Below are 17127 nucleotides of genomic sequence, written 5' to 3' on the forward strand. Positions count from 1 at the left end.
ACTGCTATCAAAGTCATGTCTGCCTTTATTAAGATTATCAAAATCATGTAAAATATCATCAAAACCCTATATGATATTATTAAACGAAACTCTAAAAAGCAGAATTTTGATGCTAAAAGATACATCAAAAGAATCAAATTTGCATGCTGATTCTAAATATAAAAGTTTCATCAAATTTAGTCTTTGTTACGAGCCTGAGAAAATTATGCATTATTTTGGAAAACAGGCAGAAACACCCCCCAAAAGTCACAGAATCTTAACGACAATCACACTATCGCATTCGGCGTATCAGAGAACCCTATAGCAAAAATTTCAAGCTCCTATCTACAAAAATGTGGAATTTCGTATTTTTTGCCAAAAGACAAATCACGGGTGCGTGTTTATTTGTTTGTTTGGTTTTTTTTTCTTTCTTTTCCCCAGGGGGTCATCGTATCAACCAAGTGGTCCTAGAATGTCGCAAGAGGGCTCATTCTAACGGAAATGAAAAGTTCTAGTGCCCTTTTTAAGTGACCAAAAAAATTGGAAGACACCTAGGCCCCCTCCCACGCTCATTTTTTCCCAAAGTCAACGGATCAAAATTTTGAGATATCCATTTTGTTCCGCATAGTCAAAAACCATAATAAATATGTCTTTAGGAATGATCTACTCCCCCGCAATCCCTGGGGGAGGGACTGCAAGTTAAAAACTTTGACCAGTGTTTACATACAGTAATGGTTATTGGGAAGTGTACAGACGTTTTCAGGGGGGATTTTTTTGGTTTGGGGGTGGGGTTGAGGGGAGGGGCTACGTGGGGGGACCTTTCTTTGGAGCAAAATGTCATGGGGGAAGAAAAATTCAATCAAAAGGGCGTAGGATTTTCTAGCATTACTATAAAAAAAAACAATGAAAAAATAAACATGAAAACGTTTTTCAATTGAAAGTAAGGATTAGCATTGAAACTGAAAACTAAAAGAGATTATTACGCATATGAGGGCTTCTTAAAATACTTTAGCATAAAGAGCGAGGTATTTAGGAGGAGGTAAATACCTCGCTCTTTATGCTAAAGTATTTTTAGTAATTTCAACTATTTATTCTACGGCCTTTCTGATTCAGAGGTCATTCTTAAAGAATTGGGACAAAAATTACAATTTGGTGTACAGAGTGAGGTATTAACAAGGGTACAAACCCCCTCGTATACATAATAAAAACATAAGAAAATAAAAATTTGTTACGTAAGTTAATTCTTAAGTTGCGTATTTTTTTACTAATAAAATCGTTCGTTAAAATTTAAAAGTTCTAGTGCCTTTTAAGTAGCCGAAAAACTGGAGGGCAACTAGGCCTCCTTCCCCACCCCTTATTTCTCAAAATCGTCTGATCAAAACTGAGAGAAAGCCATTTAGCCAAAAACAGAATTAATATACAAATTTCATTTTAATAATTTATGTGCGGAGAGCCAAAATCAAACATGCATAAAATCAAAAACGTTCAGAAATTAAATAAAAAAAAACTAGTTTTTTTAACTGAAAGTAAGGAGCGACATTAAAACTTAAAACGAACAGAAATTACTCCGTATATGAAATGGGTTGTCCTCTCCGCAATCCTCTCTCTCTTTACGCCAAAGTTTGACTCTTTGTCACAATTCCACATTTTAAAACAATTAAAAGCTTTAGCGTAAAGAGCGAGGGATTGCGGAGAAAACAACCCATTTCATCTACGGAGTAATTTCTGTTCGTTTTAAGTTTTAATGTCGCTCCTTACTTTCAGTTAAAAAAAACTAGTTTTTTTATTTAATAAACTTAATAAGTCAATGCTTTTTATGTATCTTGTTATAAAAATTCCGTTTCTTAGAGTTTCGGCTTGTATTGGCTCGATTTACACTTCACCCATCACGATAACTTTTGTGTAATGGTAAGGAGTATTAAAATCAATTAATTTACTGAAAAATTTGATGACAATTGGTTAATTTAGTATTAAATCGCATTTAAGTATCATAAGTAATTTCAGTGGACTTTCCCCTATGGAACATGGCAAAGGCTATGGGAGAAGTGAGAATAAATGGGAAGGTAAAACTTTCTTTTATTTAGATTGTGCAAGATAATTTAAGCGTCCTAGATAAAAGATGTTAGAAAAATAAATGACTTTTTGGAGATTTTGAAGTTCCAGTGTACAAAAATAGGTTTGAAAATTGGAATTAAAAAGACTAATTCACTTAGGCTAGCAATATATGAAGGTGATCTTGTGTAACAAGAAGATCGATCAAGTGAATAGTGTCTCATACCTGGCTGGTTTTATTAGTAAGGATGGTGGATGCAGTGAAGATGTACAAAAAAAAATTGCTAAGGCTCAGAGTGTGTTTTTAGGTTGATAAAAGTTTGAAAGAATAGGAAGATATGCCTGCAAACCAGATTAGAATACTGGAAGCGAGGGTAATGACAGCGGTCAAATATGGTTCTAAAACCTAAGCACCTTGAAAGAGGGAAAGCGATTTTTAAATGCTTTCCAGAGGAATAGTCTTACGAAATTTTTGAGCTCACGTTTGACTGACCTCATTTCAAAGCGCCAGTTTCGCGAAAAAAGCTATTGTACCCAACGAGAGTGATGATGAAATGACTAAAACAAGTTTTGTGCATAAGAGGTAAAAGACTGCAGATGATTGTCTGTCTCTTTTATCCATATAGGGGAATGGAGGAGCAAGATGTCTCCGATCGGGGCGGGAAAAAGTCATAAGAACAAATTTATAGTACAGTGGAACTTCCTGGGAGGTGCAAAAAGGGAAAGCTTAAAATGAAAAGGGTTAGTGGAGGAGTGGGCCTAGCTGGGTTGGCCTTGGGTGGCTGGGTTCATTTCTGATTTGTTAGTAGTAGCAGCAATAGTATTAGAAACTACCTTGAAGAGATTTTCCAAGTCAACGCAAAGTCGTAAAACAGGCACAGATGCAAACTCAAACGTTTAAGATTTTTTATCATTTTTTACCATTATCGATTGAATTATCCAATATTTTGTTTGAATGAAGCTTACAAACTTTTACACCATTTTTTTAAAAAATCAATTCTAATTAAATCAAGGCAAATGAGACAAATTGATTTCATACAACAAAATTGACCCAAAACGTAAAAGGAAGAAGATAAAAGCCGGACCGAAGTGTTCTAGGAAAAGGAAAATTTCTTTGAGAGAATGGCAATCCTTATGATTTTTTTGGCTTTTTTTTTTTTTTGGATTTGTTGTTTTAGCGCTGTCTCTTTCTCTTTGACTTTAGGTGGTATTTGAAGCGACGCATTTACTTCACAACGAAAACGGTCTAAAGATTCTGCTTGTCATTTCTCAATAATGGTTTGTTAAAGTCTGAGTTTCTTAAAGTTTCCATCCTCATATTTGTTTCATCCATTGTTTAGGCTTAACAACATAATTGTTATTGCTTGGTTGTTGTCTGGATTTTGAAACAACCTCCTTTGCTGCAAAAGTAAGCCAATAAATGTAGTCTTGGCTAGATTAAAAACTCTAAATGTTTAAGTAGCCTATAGGCTAATGTAACATCGAAAATTTGGACAGAAATTGAATCAAGATAAATAAGGCATTCAGGAATAAATCTAATGTCCAAAATATATCCCAAGAAGGTATGGTCAAATTAGCTCATTGTAGGATATCTGCCCTTTCCTTAGATAAGTTATGGAGCAGTTTGAACTTCTGACCATGAATTAATGTTAATATACCAGTGAAGGCCTTTTGCTATTTGCCTAGAGAACTAAGTTGAGAGAAGGAAACATGTTTAAAAAAGTCTACTTTATAATATGCAGAATAACCATAGTTGACGCACTGCATTCAGCCATGCTGTACTTTAGGTAAAATTCTAGTTTAGTGACTTCTTGCTATCTGGAAAAGGGGTCAAGTTAGGAAAATTAACTTTTGGGGATGGGTTTACAGGCTAAAGTGTTTCATTTTCCTAACCTAACCCCTTTCCAAGATAGCAAGAAGTCACTAAACAAGAATTTTACTGTACTTTATTTTACCTCCCTCCTCCTTATATATATTTTCACTATAATGTGTAAATATATAGCCTACTTACATATTTCCTATCTTAAGAAAACAATTCTTACTTTATAACATGTAGAATAGTCATAGTTAATACATTTTGCATGAAGCCCTTCTATTGATTAAAAGACCACCTTTTCATTAGCATTCTGGAAAAATGGAGACAGATTTATGGACCATCCCTATTTAATTACAATATGATGTAATGTGAAGGTAGTAACAACAGTTCTGCCTTCTTTGTCAAATTTTCCCCAATAAATTGTCCACATAAATTAAAAATATAGCCTGTTTTGACTTTTGAAAAGAAAAATTATATTTAACATTTATGACATCTAGGATAAATATCAAGCAATAAAAGTTACATTTTTAGAACCAGAAGAAAATTAACTTCCTGTCAATATATGTATAAAACTTAGGTAAAATTCTAGTTAATTGACTTCTAGCTATCTCAAAAAGGGTTTAGGTTAGGAAAATGAAACTTTCAGGGATAAATCTACAGACTAAAGTATGTCCCAGGAAGGTATTTTGAAGCAACTATCTCTACTCCTTCTTCCTCAAGAGGGTCCTGACCTTTGATGACCTTTAAAAATATGTGTGTTATAAAAGTGAAACCTAGCAAAATAGATCTTCTGCTTAATTGAAGTGCAAAAAAATTGTTTTCAGCTTCATAACTTTGCTCAACTCCATTTTATAAGGTTTTGTAGTAGTAGTAGTAGTAGACAGGTTTAATAGCAAAAACTTGACAGCTGTCACTGATTTGTGTTTTTTTACAACATACTCAAAATCAAGCAGCACTTGTAAATATAAATAAAACTATAAATATTAACTCTTATTATACATTTTGACGAAAACCAGGACAAAAGAATTACCATATCAGTTTGTTCTTGCTTTAACGGGAACTAACTTATCTTGCTTTCTTGTTCTTGATGGTAGAGGTTGATCAGATAGAATGTCACAGTGCTGAGATTTAGAAAGCGAGTACTTTCCAAAACTCATTATCAGAGTTTTGTACCAGTTTTGGAGTGATGGCAGTCCTAGCACTTCTAGAGCCTTTTTGTAGGGGATGTCACAGTGGCCCAAGATGATTGATACCACTCGCTTCTGAACCAATTCAAGCTCCTGACAAAGATACACTGTTCTCATTGCTGAGGGCACCCAAACAGGACACACATATTCCACATTGGGGCAGACATACACTATGTATGCATACTTAATACTCTCTGTGTTTGCACTGAACCTATGCATACCATTTAAAGTCTGTAGAATAGCATTTGCACTTTTAACCATGTTTTCAATATGTGTGACAAAGCTGAAGTCATTGGAAAAAGTAACTCCAAGGATCTTGATACTGTTTGCTAGAGGGAATGGATCATTTGGCTCCATTGAATCACTTTTTAGCAGGTTAAAGCACACTATCTTCGACTTGTTCACATTAATCTCAAGATTTAGCTCTGTGCACTCTTTTGTGAAAACACTGAAAAAATTTGAACTGAACTGTGGTGTCACAACTCCATTTTGTACTAAATATTTCAGGATAAATGACAGGTCATCCACAAACTTGTAGTGGTTGTCATAGTCAGCTATGAGGAAGTTAATTACAGACAAGAATACAATAGCTGCAAGCTTAGTGCCCTGAGGGGCTCCACAGGTGGATGAGGACCATTTGGAATTGGTGTCACCTTTGTAGAGAGCAAACACATGATGCATCCTCTGACTGAGAAAGTCCAACACAAGAATAAGAGTCTTTTTCTTAGCCCCCATTAGCTTGAGATTAAGGGCAGCTACATTGTGATTGATTAGATCAAATGCCTTTTGGAGATCTATGGCACCAAGGTCTACAAAACTGTGACCTTTTTCGACCCACTTAAGGAGACTATTGTACATCCTCACTAGGTACACTGAGGTATTACAGTCTTTCAGTCCGCCATATTGTCTCTGGTCAATAGATCCCTGGATTTGATCAAGTAAGACCCTCATGATAAAGGTCTTGGCCACTTTTGCCAGGCATGGTGTTTGCAAAATAGATCTAAGTTTGTCACAGCTCTTAGGGTTGGTAACGTTTGGAATTACTCTAGCGCAAGCTTTCTTCCAAACAGCTGGAAAGATGTCAATACAAAAACAAAGGTTTATCAGCACTGAGAGTGGTTTTGCAATGAAAGGGGTGTATTCTTGAATCAACTTGGGTGGAAGTTTGTCTGGATAAGCTGAACAGTTTACTTTCACCTTCATCAGGGTCTTATAGGCTGTCATCTCATTGATAACAACTTCACCTTCATCTGCACAGGAGTCAAGTATTTCAGACTTCTGGGCTTGTGTGGGAGAAGGAAATGAGGTCCAGATATGGGTGAAATATTTATTAACCTCATCAGCAGTTGTGTAAGTTCCGTCAGGGTGGCTTATTTTTATGCTGTTATGAATAGACTTGCCAGTGATTTGCTTGACTGCTCTGTGCCATTTCCTGGGATTAGTGTGCCTAAGACTGTCCGAAAACTTCTCATGCCTGTAATCTTTCTTTGCACTTCTTGTGAGAGAGGTAATGTGATTTTGCAATTTTTTTGCATTTTGCAAATCTCCTTCTTGGAAAAGCTTGCACTTTTTTTGGATTAGTTTCTTCATTTGGGGGGTTATCCAGGGTTTATCACTTTCACATCTCATGAAAGTCTTTTCAGGAAAAAACTCGAGGTATTTGGCATGGAGAACTTTGTTGAACTGTTGGCATTTTTTATTGAGGCTTTTGTCTCCATACACTTCTGGAAAAGGGTAAGTAGCTATCCATCGACCATAGGTGCAAATTGCTGAATCAGTAAGCAGACGATACTTGACACACTTAATTTTAGGCTTGGGTATTGAAGAGGCAGCTGACCAGAGCACAACGTTATGATCAGAACAGGCAAGCGGACCAAGGTATTCAGGGGTTTGGTAATATTTCTCACAGTTAGTCAGGATTAAATCAAGTATGCTGCCGGATTCATGTGTTGGAAAATTTACAACCTGCTTGAGGGAAAGGCATGATGCTAGCCAGCTTTTCTTGGTTTGGTTAAAGTCCCCAGCCAGAACAATAGCAGGATTTCCATAGAAAGCACGAAGGTGGTCGACAGTCTTTTGGAGGTATGTGACAAGATCACGGCGGTTTTTAGCACTTTCAGGGTAGTAGATTGAAGCAAAGATAATGCATGAGTAAGCACGCGGCATGGCCAATGGTTTGCACCAAACCCACACAGCCTCATGTTTAGTGCTTTCAAGTTCACATAGCTTCTTCATTGGGATATCTTCACGTATGTAAAGGGCTACTCCACCACCTAGTCTCTGGTCACCAAGAGCTTGTCTTGTTCTGAGGTATAGGGCATAACTGGTGAGCCTTCCTGTCACTTCAGTCAGGTTCCAAGTTTCTATTATGGCTGTGACAGAAACATTGTTCTGCCTTAATACTACATTGATCTCATCTATTTTATTGCAAAGAGAATGTGCCTTACAAAGCAGGAATGTGGGAAAACGCTTCTTTGCATTGTATGCGATGGGAGACAGAGTTGATATGCAAATACATTTCATAAATTTTGAAAAAAAACATTGATATGGCTCAAAATTCTACTCAAATAACAGGAATTGCAATTTCAGAACTAAAGACAGAGAAAAAGTTACTAGTAACTGAAAATTAAGGTAAAATGTTGTTTTGTCAAAATTTCAATAGGTATAGACCTGTCATGTAGGCAAATTTGAAGGCCCTCTAGAGGGAGAAAGAGTGGAGGTGGGTACTTTAAAATACCTTCCCAGGACAAACTTTAGCTTGTAGACCCATCCCTGAAAGTTTCATTTTCCTAACCTAAACCCTTTCCAAGATAGCAAGAAGTCAATTAACTAGAATTTTACCAAAACTTCTTCTATTTCAACAAACAAGGGCTTTTCATTTGAGACTATTCAGCTCTTTTCCTTGTGATTCACTGTGAGACTAACAGCTACTGAAATGGTTGCTTCTTATCTATCTTGAATCTGCTCTGATTTCTTTCAATAAATCTTTGATTCTAGGAGTTGAGATATAAGAGGATAAACACTGAGTTCTGAGCTCTGTGTGCAGGTATAGTCAGATAGACTCTTAGCTGATAATAAGATTTTGTGGTATTTGAAGCACTAACAGTTTACATTGTAGGATATACTGTGCAGACATCAGCATATTACATTCAAATAGGCAATGGTCAATTGTTTCATTTTATAAATTACAATACTGCAAAGTGGGGAAGAGGGAATATAGCTGCCTTAATTAGGGAACTGATTGAAAACACCTGAAAATTTAGCCTATTCAAGCCAGACCAAACTCTATTACAAATTTTAGGAAGATGGTTATTGGGGAAGGGAGATCAAATTGGATTATTCTTATTTAACAATACCTCTGATAATCTCCAGCAGTATATGTCTCTAATAGGGATTAGTCTCCCACTTGGTTGGTCAATATTTGCAGCATTTTTTTGCAATTTCATCTGCCTTGTGGTTACCAGTTATATCTGAGTGGCTTAGAAAATGAAGATAAGTTCTAATACCTCCTGAAGCAAGATTAGATGAAGAGTGTATATATCAATCTTATGCTGAGAAGCTGAAGACAGCAGCTCAAGGTTTGACAAAGAGTCTAACCTTGAATAAGATTTAATACTTACAAAAGAAGATTATAATACCAGGCCGTCTGCACTCTAATGAAGGGAGGACTTCACCATCCACAAAAAACCACCACGGTGCAAGCCAGGAGATGGTTTGGTGCACATTTGGCTGGGTTGACTGCTGATGAATCAAGATAAATATTGACAAGAAATTTTATTATAAATTTCTTAAAGTGTTGCCATTGTAAACCACTTGTTCATGATTCTTATTGACAACATGATTCAACATTTCAGCAACCACACCAATAATGCTCATTTTCTTCTGGTTTTCATTGCTATCATTTGGTTGTGCATAAAAGTTTTGCAGTATAGTATGGACTGTGGGCCTTAATGTGACGACACTAGCCTTACCATTGGTCTCTGCAATCACTACTTCATCACCAATCCTCACCTTGACAGGCTTCTTCATGCAAAATAGGCTATGCACAGGCTCTTCCAAATCACTGAGAAACTCACTTATCATGTTGACCAAATCATAAATTGTTAACTGTTCATCATCATTTGCTTCAAAGAACCACATCACCTCTTCAAATGCTTGCTTTTGATTCATGTTTTCTTTCCTACCTCTTTTTTTTCAAGTCTGTCAGTTGGATTTCTTGCATTATTTCAAAGGGCGGTTCTTGCCAGATGCAAAGTTGCTCTAACAGGTTTCATGGTATACAACATCTGCTGTATGCAGATCCAAATTTGCTGCTAGAATTTGGCCATGAATTTTCTCAGACCAGTAATCATTTCACTTTTGACAAAGTCCCACCTGTGTCTCACCAAGTTTTGTGGACCCAAAAGCCGTTTTCCTTCTTTTGAGTCTTCTCAAAAAACACTCTTCTTGAACAATATAAACAATTGGTTTTGAAATTGAATTGTTCTGTCTGGCAATTTGAACTCCTCCTCTGGGACTTAATTTGCTTGACTAAGAATTGCTAAGGGCTGGTCAATGGCCCTTGTATTTGTGTAAGAGCCTCAGCATAAGTTGTGAAAACAATCCCACCTAACAGCCACCACATCATTTCGTTTTTGCTTTTTACTTGATTTGTTTATGGTGTTTGCTCCTACCTCAGTCACAACAACTCTCTTGTCTGCTTTGAGTATTTCTTTCTTACATATTAAACATATCATCATTCTAGACTAGAATTCCACCTCATAAAATGATTTAACAAGTCACTTTAAGCAAAAGGAAAACCAAACTAACTATAAAATTTCCAGGTATTTTTCTAGCTTGAATTAAGAAAAATTTATATCATCACTCAGACACCATAAATATTTTTGTAGTTTCCATAATAACTTTAGCGATTCTGTTAAAATTTTCAGGAATTTCTAGTTTCAATTGACAAATTAGATTTTGTTAATTCTTGTACCTTAAATCTACCTCTGTATCTACTGCAAGCCTTTACCATCATCTGTTAGAAAGTAGAAATTTTAGACAAAGAATTAGAGATGCAAAAATCCTTCAAAACTCACAGACAATGATGATTTTTGACAAAGTCAGACTTTGGTTTACCTCAAATTTGCCTCAGAGACTGCCTTACCCTCACCCTCTCTATCCTCAATCCAAGTTACTACAATGTTCTGATGTATTAGGGATGTTAAATCAAATCCCTAAACCACTTCCTAAATTCATAATTGTCATTTCAGGACAGCATTCTTTACATTAAAAATGCACCCTTAACCTCAACCTAGAAAAACTCAAATTTGCGAAAGAGTTAGAATGGCAAACTTTTTGGATTGGGAATCAGCACATATTTTTTAGTCAAATAGTGAAAGAATCACTTCTATAGCAATTTGTTTGAGGTTGACCACTTTTTTCACAATTTCCCTAGTACCCCCCCCCCAGCCTTACTGGGGGGGGGGGGGAAAGAATCACTTCTATAGCAATTTGTTTGAGGTTGACCACTTTTTTCACAATTTCCCTAGTACCCCCCCCCCCCAGCCTTACTCTCTGTCAAAGCTTTAACCCCCAAACGATTTTTATGACTTTAAACATTTAGTTTCATCAACAAAAAAAGAACATTGAAATGACATATCTAATCTCATTTGCTGGTATTTACTCAATCAATATTTTTTGCCTCAACCTCAAAAAACTTAAATTTGTGAAAGAGCTAGACAATTGAAATTTTCGGTTTCAGAATCAGCATATATATTTTATTTGGCTAGTGGAAGAATCATTTGTATAGCAATTTGTTTGAGATCAAACCATATTTTTACTAGACTATTATGCCACCTAGCTGCATCTTCCAGATCCTCAGCAATTTTTTGATGGTCTCCACTTTAAACCTCCTTAGTTCATATTTTAATGCTTTCTCCACTATATTTACATTCCTTTTGTTTTCATATGATCTATCACTCAGGTGATTCTTGTAAGCCCCTTCTCCTCGCTATTAAACATAAAGCTTTTTTACTAATATTCCTTACTGCAGTCCTTGTCTTCCTACAATGGTGTTCTGCATCATCATGCAATTTAGCCCACTACTGGGAGGAGGTTTGTAATTCACGGGATGCATGGACACCCTGGTGGGCCTGTTGAGTTTACATTTGAGGGACTTTCTTCATCCTCCACCTGTATTTATGGCCCCAGTCAAGGGTGTCCTAGTTTTTATTATGGACCCCCAGGACCAAGGTTCCCCTTGGTCCATGCCTCCTATTGAAGTATGCTACATGTCTTTAGGGTGTTCCCTATTGCCACCTGGGACATGCTGAGTGGCTTGGGGGAGTAGTAGACTCACAAAGCCTTTTTTTCTCTTTATTTGATTGACAGAAAAATTTCTATGGCAATTTCTGATCAGCTCATGCTAGCATGTACTAAATTCCATTATTAGCACAATCTTGTTGTGACTGGGCCTTCAGCAAAGAGCATTTGTCAACTTAATGTTTGCCTAAAAATAATTTCAGTGCTGCATGCTATTTAGCCAACACAAATGCCTCTAGAGTCTGAAGAAATGAGTTATGCCCAGTACTGAAATTAGTGGAACAATTTTTTTCCCATTTCTCACTGTAATGTATGGACGTCATGTCTCTTTTTGTTGTATTGATGAAACTTTGGAAAGCAGTATAAATGGCAATTTTAACATGCATCCACTAAGACTGAAACATCTAGGAATGGCCTTGAGGCAGAACTAGCACACCACAGGTGTTAGTTAACAAGGTTGAATGATTTGCACACTTCCAAGTTACTGTAAATAGCAAGCAGAAGTTTTGACAATAGCCTGCCAATGAAGAGGAGTTTTTCACTACTAGCAAAAGGCTACCAAAGCCTTACTTTGAGATGACGCATTACTTTCTGCAATATGTATTGCGTGTTATTTCTGCTTGCTTGGTAACCTGCTAACAAGCAGGTTACCAAGGTTCCAAGATACTTCTTAAGTGACACTTAAGCAGTGCACTCAGGATCCCAGATCTTAAAAAATTTGTTTTTGGAGGCCACATGTACTGAATTGTAAAAATGGCACAGGCTACACCATTTTTGCTTTCTGCAGGAAAAGGTTCTGTTGAACATAGTATGGTGAAGTCCAAATATAGTATTATAATATGGCTTCATCCTTGTACATAGTATAGCATATAAAATCACACAAGGCTGTCTTTGTGCTGGAGTTGGAGAAATATTTTTTTGTCCCATTCATTATGTAGGCCTTTATGAAAACATTCAGCCCTGAAGAGACATATCCTAAGATATTTGTGGGTCAGTTGGGTAGAGGGCAAAAACAATAAAGAAATAGAGCAACTAGGCTTCTTTGGTCAAATCGTGAGGCACTTGAATCTTCTGTCATTGCATCAGCTCAAAGTTGCCCAAAAAGGCTTTGGAAATATCTGAGAAAAAACCAGACATCACAGTCCCCATCCTCAACTTCATTCACTGACCCTGAAACACAGACAAATATAGACGATGATAATGAAAAAGCTGAACATTTTAATAAGTTTTTTTCATCTGTTTTTACACGGCCTCACAATGAAACTCCTATTGATCCTAATTTTTCTACCAATTTCACAATAGATTTTGATGATTCTGACTTTGATGATCAACAAGTTTTTGAGGTCTTGAAGCATCTTGACACAAATAAATCACCAGATATTCATGAATTTTCAAACCATATGATCCGAGAGCTTGCAACAGTACTCACTGAACCACTGACACATTTGTATAATCTGTGTCTGGCGTCTGGTACTTGCCCTTTGGCATGGAAAAAAAGCAATAATTAAACCCCTGTATAAAAGTGGCACAAAAACGCAATTTAAAAACTATAGACCAATATCAAACACTTCAATTTTTTCCAGAGTTATGGAAAAACTAATTGTCAAGAGAATACAAAATTATTTCGAATCGAATCTTCTTTGGCACCCATCTCAACACTGGTTCCGTAAAAAACGTTCATGTAATACATAACTTTTGGAAGTAATTACTGACTTCCATAGGATGGCAGATGAAGGTCTCAGGTTTGATTGCATCTATATAGATTTTTCTAAGGCGTTTGATAAAATTTCCATTCCGCTTTTACTTCAAAAGTGTGAGGTATATGACCTTGGTGCCAGAACGTTGAATTGGATTGGTGATTATCTAACAGGTAGGACGTAGAAAGTGATTGTAGGTGATGCTTTGTCCTCTGCTGAGAAAGTTTTAAATGGCGTTCCACAAGGTAGTTGCCTTGGTCCAGTACTTTTCTGCCTTTTCATCAATGACTTGCCTCTTGTTGTCCACCATTCCACAATTAAAATGTTCGCAGATGATGTAAAGCTCTACCGCTCCTTGAAAAATTCAGATAAAGCTTCGTTGCTTCAAAAAGACTTGGATGCAGTGCACAATTGGTGTAATGCTAACTCCATGTTTGTCAACGAAAATAAGTGTAGGGTTGTCCATTATTTCGGCAAAGTAGAACAAAGTTACCAATACCATCTTGCTGGACATTAATCTTACCTGTTGAAAATGTCCGTGACCTTGGTGTTCATTTTGATTCTAGTCTTAGGTTTGACAAGCATGTCTCTGAAGTAACTCGGAAGGCAAATTATAAGCTATTATGTCTTAGGCGGAATTTCCGTAAGTTTAATCTCCGTTCATTCATTGCCATTTATAAATCAACAGTTCGACCTATACTCGAATACAATTCGTCAGTTGAATAAAAATGACAGAGCAAGGGTTGAAAAAATACAGCAAAGAGCAACTAAGCTTGTACCTTATTTGAAACATTTGCTGTATGAAAATAGACTGCACAGGCTAGGATTGTCAAGTCTTCAATTCCGAAGGGATAGGGCAGACATTATTAACACATTCCGTATAATCAAAGGCATTGATAATATAAGTACATCACAGTTCTTCACATTTAATGACACTAACAGGACCCGTTATCACCCACATAAATTGTACCCCTCACTTTCAAAAAGGAAAATAGGCCAACATTCATTTTACAGTAGGGTGTGGAAGCCATGGAATGACCTCCCACCTAAAACATTTCTAACAGATGACATAAATAAATTCAAAACAATACTAGCAGAAACAAATTTTCAAAGTAAATCTTTTTTAAATAATTTATAGTATTATTTGTCAGTGTTTGTTGTAGTCGTTATTTTCATTGATTTATATGTGTGTACTATGTTGTCAGTTGTATTATGTATTATGTTGTCATAACTTCTATTTATTATATTTATTGCGACAAGCTTGAAAGCTTACCGTATTTGGTATTAATAAATAATAAATAAATAAAGAAGTAAATTATATGGTCATTATTGTTCAGAGGGGAGTGATCCAAAAATGGTTTGGGTGGAGGGAGGATTTCTAACCACAAATATGTGCAAATTTCTTTAAGAAATAAAGATGCATCTACAAATGAGCCAAGAGAAGTCTTGGCAGCACTGTCGCTTTTATTTGGAAAAGTAACAAATAAGTCCTTCAGCTTATGACACACTGATTGTGAAATGAAGAAGATGTGAAATCATCTATCTCAAACATAATAAGAATTTTTTTTTACCTTAATAGTAAGTTCATAAACACTAGAAAAGTGTTGTCTCAACCTGACAAAGTAGTTTTTTGGCCTTGAAAAACATAACTATTGACTGTTTTTTCTTCCTACTTCTTTATTGTGAGTAGAAAAACGGCTTGATGGATACTGATGATCATCCAAGAGCATTAGAAATTATCTTTGGAAGTGCAAAATGCATCTGCCTTCAATACAGATGTCCTTCTGATTTCAAAAATCCTATCATTATAGCATGAACAGTCTACCATATTTCCTTGATGGCTTCTACAAGCTGATCTAGTCAGCATTGGAGAAAGCTGTGGCCTGAGGTATCATTCGAAAAAAGCTGCTTATGTTAGGATTAAAAGAAAAAAAAACTTTAGAGGCAGACGAAACGAGAAATTTATTCAGGTGCCCAAAGAGCTTAAATAACTAGAAAAGATATGTTTTCTTGGCAATTATTTGAAACTGATGAAGTATAGATTGAAACTAGATCTACATTGCATGGGCAATGTGAGGTGTTGTGGCAACCTTTGTTTGGCTTCACCAAGTAAAGTGTTGCAAGAGCAACACTTTGGTTTTGTTTCCTTGCTCTGATTAAACGCTGAAGTTGTTAAGCTGTAAGGATCTTGAAATAAATACTAGGTACACCAACTCCCAAATTTGCAAACCCCTAATTGCAACTAGCGAAAGTTGCAAACCCCTCATCGCTGAAGATGATTGTAGCCTAACAGCCGATTATTACTTACAAGACCCCTACATGTCTTACCACTGGAACCAAATTGGTCTTACCATCAAATACACCAGAAACAAAAAATGGGTACACAAACTAGCAAAAGTTATGAACCCTTCATTGCCGAAAATGATTATGAGCTAACAGCTGACTGTTGCTCAAAACTCCGCTGTATGGTTCAAAATTGGGATTGGCCTATTTTTGGTTTCAGTGTGTACCTTACTACTGAAGTTGTCAACTCCTTTAAACTTTCAAACTGGTGTATCTCATGAAAGAATTTTTCAACCAAAAAATGGATGACATATACTTTGATCAGCTCAACAAGAGCTATTGACTGCCGTTGAAATTAAAATCTATCTGACTTAGTTCAAAAGTTGACTTTTTTTGCTGTAGGCCAAGTTTCTAACGTCATCACTTAGAAAGGAGCAAAAGATAAACTCTAATTTCTTTAGCAATGAGAGAACTCTTAAAGTTTAAAAGGCACATCTGATACCATGTCTGTATTGGGTTATTTTTGGTTTCAGTGTGTACCTTACTACTGAAGCTGTCAACCCCTTTAAACTTTCAAACTTATATATCTCGTGAGGGAATTTTTCTACCAAAAAATGTATGATATATACTTTGATCAGCTCATCAAGAGCTATCAACTGCTGTTGAAAAAAAATTATATGTCTTAGTTCAAAAGTTGACTTTTTGCCAAAGGCCAAGTTTCTAATGTCATCACTTAGAATGGAGCAAAGGATAAACTCTAGTTTATTTAGCAATGAGATAACTTTTAAATTTTAAGAGGAACAACTGATTTCTCTACCGCAATCCCAAGTCCAAAAAAAAAACGAATGATAAACTCAGCTGAAATCATGAACAGAAATGGGTTGAAACAATAGGTTTTTTGCCCCAGGCAAGACTTCTACGAAGCTTCCCAAAATGCATAGTCATATTCGTCAATCCGGCCTAAGCTTTCCATAAAAACCGCAGTGGTTAGACCCTTATAACTTTCTAGGAATAAGCTGAAATCAGGATGCTAGGGAAAAAAAGGAAAAAAAACAAGATTGGCTTGCTTCAACTGCTGGAATAATGCATATGTGCTCTGTAGTGTTGGTTAATTCCAAGGGTAGTTGAAGCTATGTGAATATGTGAAGATCAAAATATGTATTCTCTGTACTACTATGTAATGATAAGGTCGCCACAGTCAAATCATAACTGTATTGAGGTGATTTCAGCTTTTTTTTTTATCTTCCTATACTGTAAGCATATGAAAAGAGATAGGGGGTTATATTTGCTACCTTACACCTTTTCTAGCCTACTAGTCTTGTTTAAAGAGTAACAAAGTACAGGGTTAAGTTGCAGTCTATGACCACTTTCAAAGGAAATATGTTGATAAGATTTAAGTAGTACCAGTAACAATGGTGGAGAGCAGCTCTTTGAAAGGATACACTATAAAACAGGAAGAGTAATACCATCTGATTCCTTATTTTGTGCTCTTTTGAATGTAATAGTTTTATTTTTTGACAATATCCCCCCTCCCCCTGATGGTCCATCCCTAGGATATATACAAAAGTAAGAGAAAACACCAAAACATTGAAATTTGTGCATTATACTATTCAGTATTTTGGATTAATCAGTTCATCGTGTTTCCTTCCATTGTTATTCACATTTTAAAATTACATTTGAACTATGATTTATATTTTTGCTAGAAATGAAAGAAACTGCAATAAAAGATCATTAGTTCACTCTTTTCACAAGGGGGTATCATATGTGGCATCAATTTTCTAAATTTCTTGTGAAGATTGTAGCACTATCA

At 36.0% G+C, this 17127-nt stretch overlaps 1 protein-coding gene across 1 annotated transcript in view; it reads left to right on the forward strand.

Annotated features, from left to right (window-relative positions):
• The first annotated feature begins 3217 nt into the window (after positions 1 to 3217).
• Positions 3218 to 17127, forward strand: part of LOC136030849 (26S proteasome regulatory subunit 4) — a 59856-nt gene continuing 45946 nt past the window's right edge. The window contains exon 1 of the mRNA XM_065709894.1: positions 3218 to 3309. Coding sequence (XP_065565966.1) covers positions 3307 to 3309 — 3 coding nt within the window. The 5' untranslated portion in view covers positions 3218 to 3306. The remainder of the gene's footprint in view (positions 3310 to 17127) is intronic.

The sequence above is a fragment of the Artemia franciscana genome, chromosome 9, assembly GCF_032884065.1.
Source record: "Artemia franciscana chromosome 9, ASM3288406v1, whole genome shotgun sequence".
Taxonomy (NCBI): Eukaryota; Metazoa; Arthropoda; class Branchiopoda; order Anostraca; family Artemiidae; genus Artemia; species Artemia franciscana.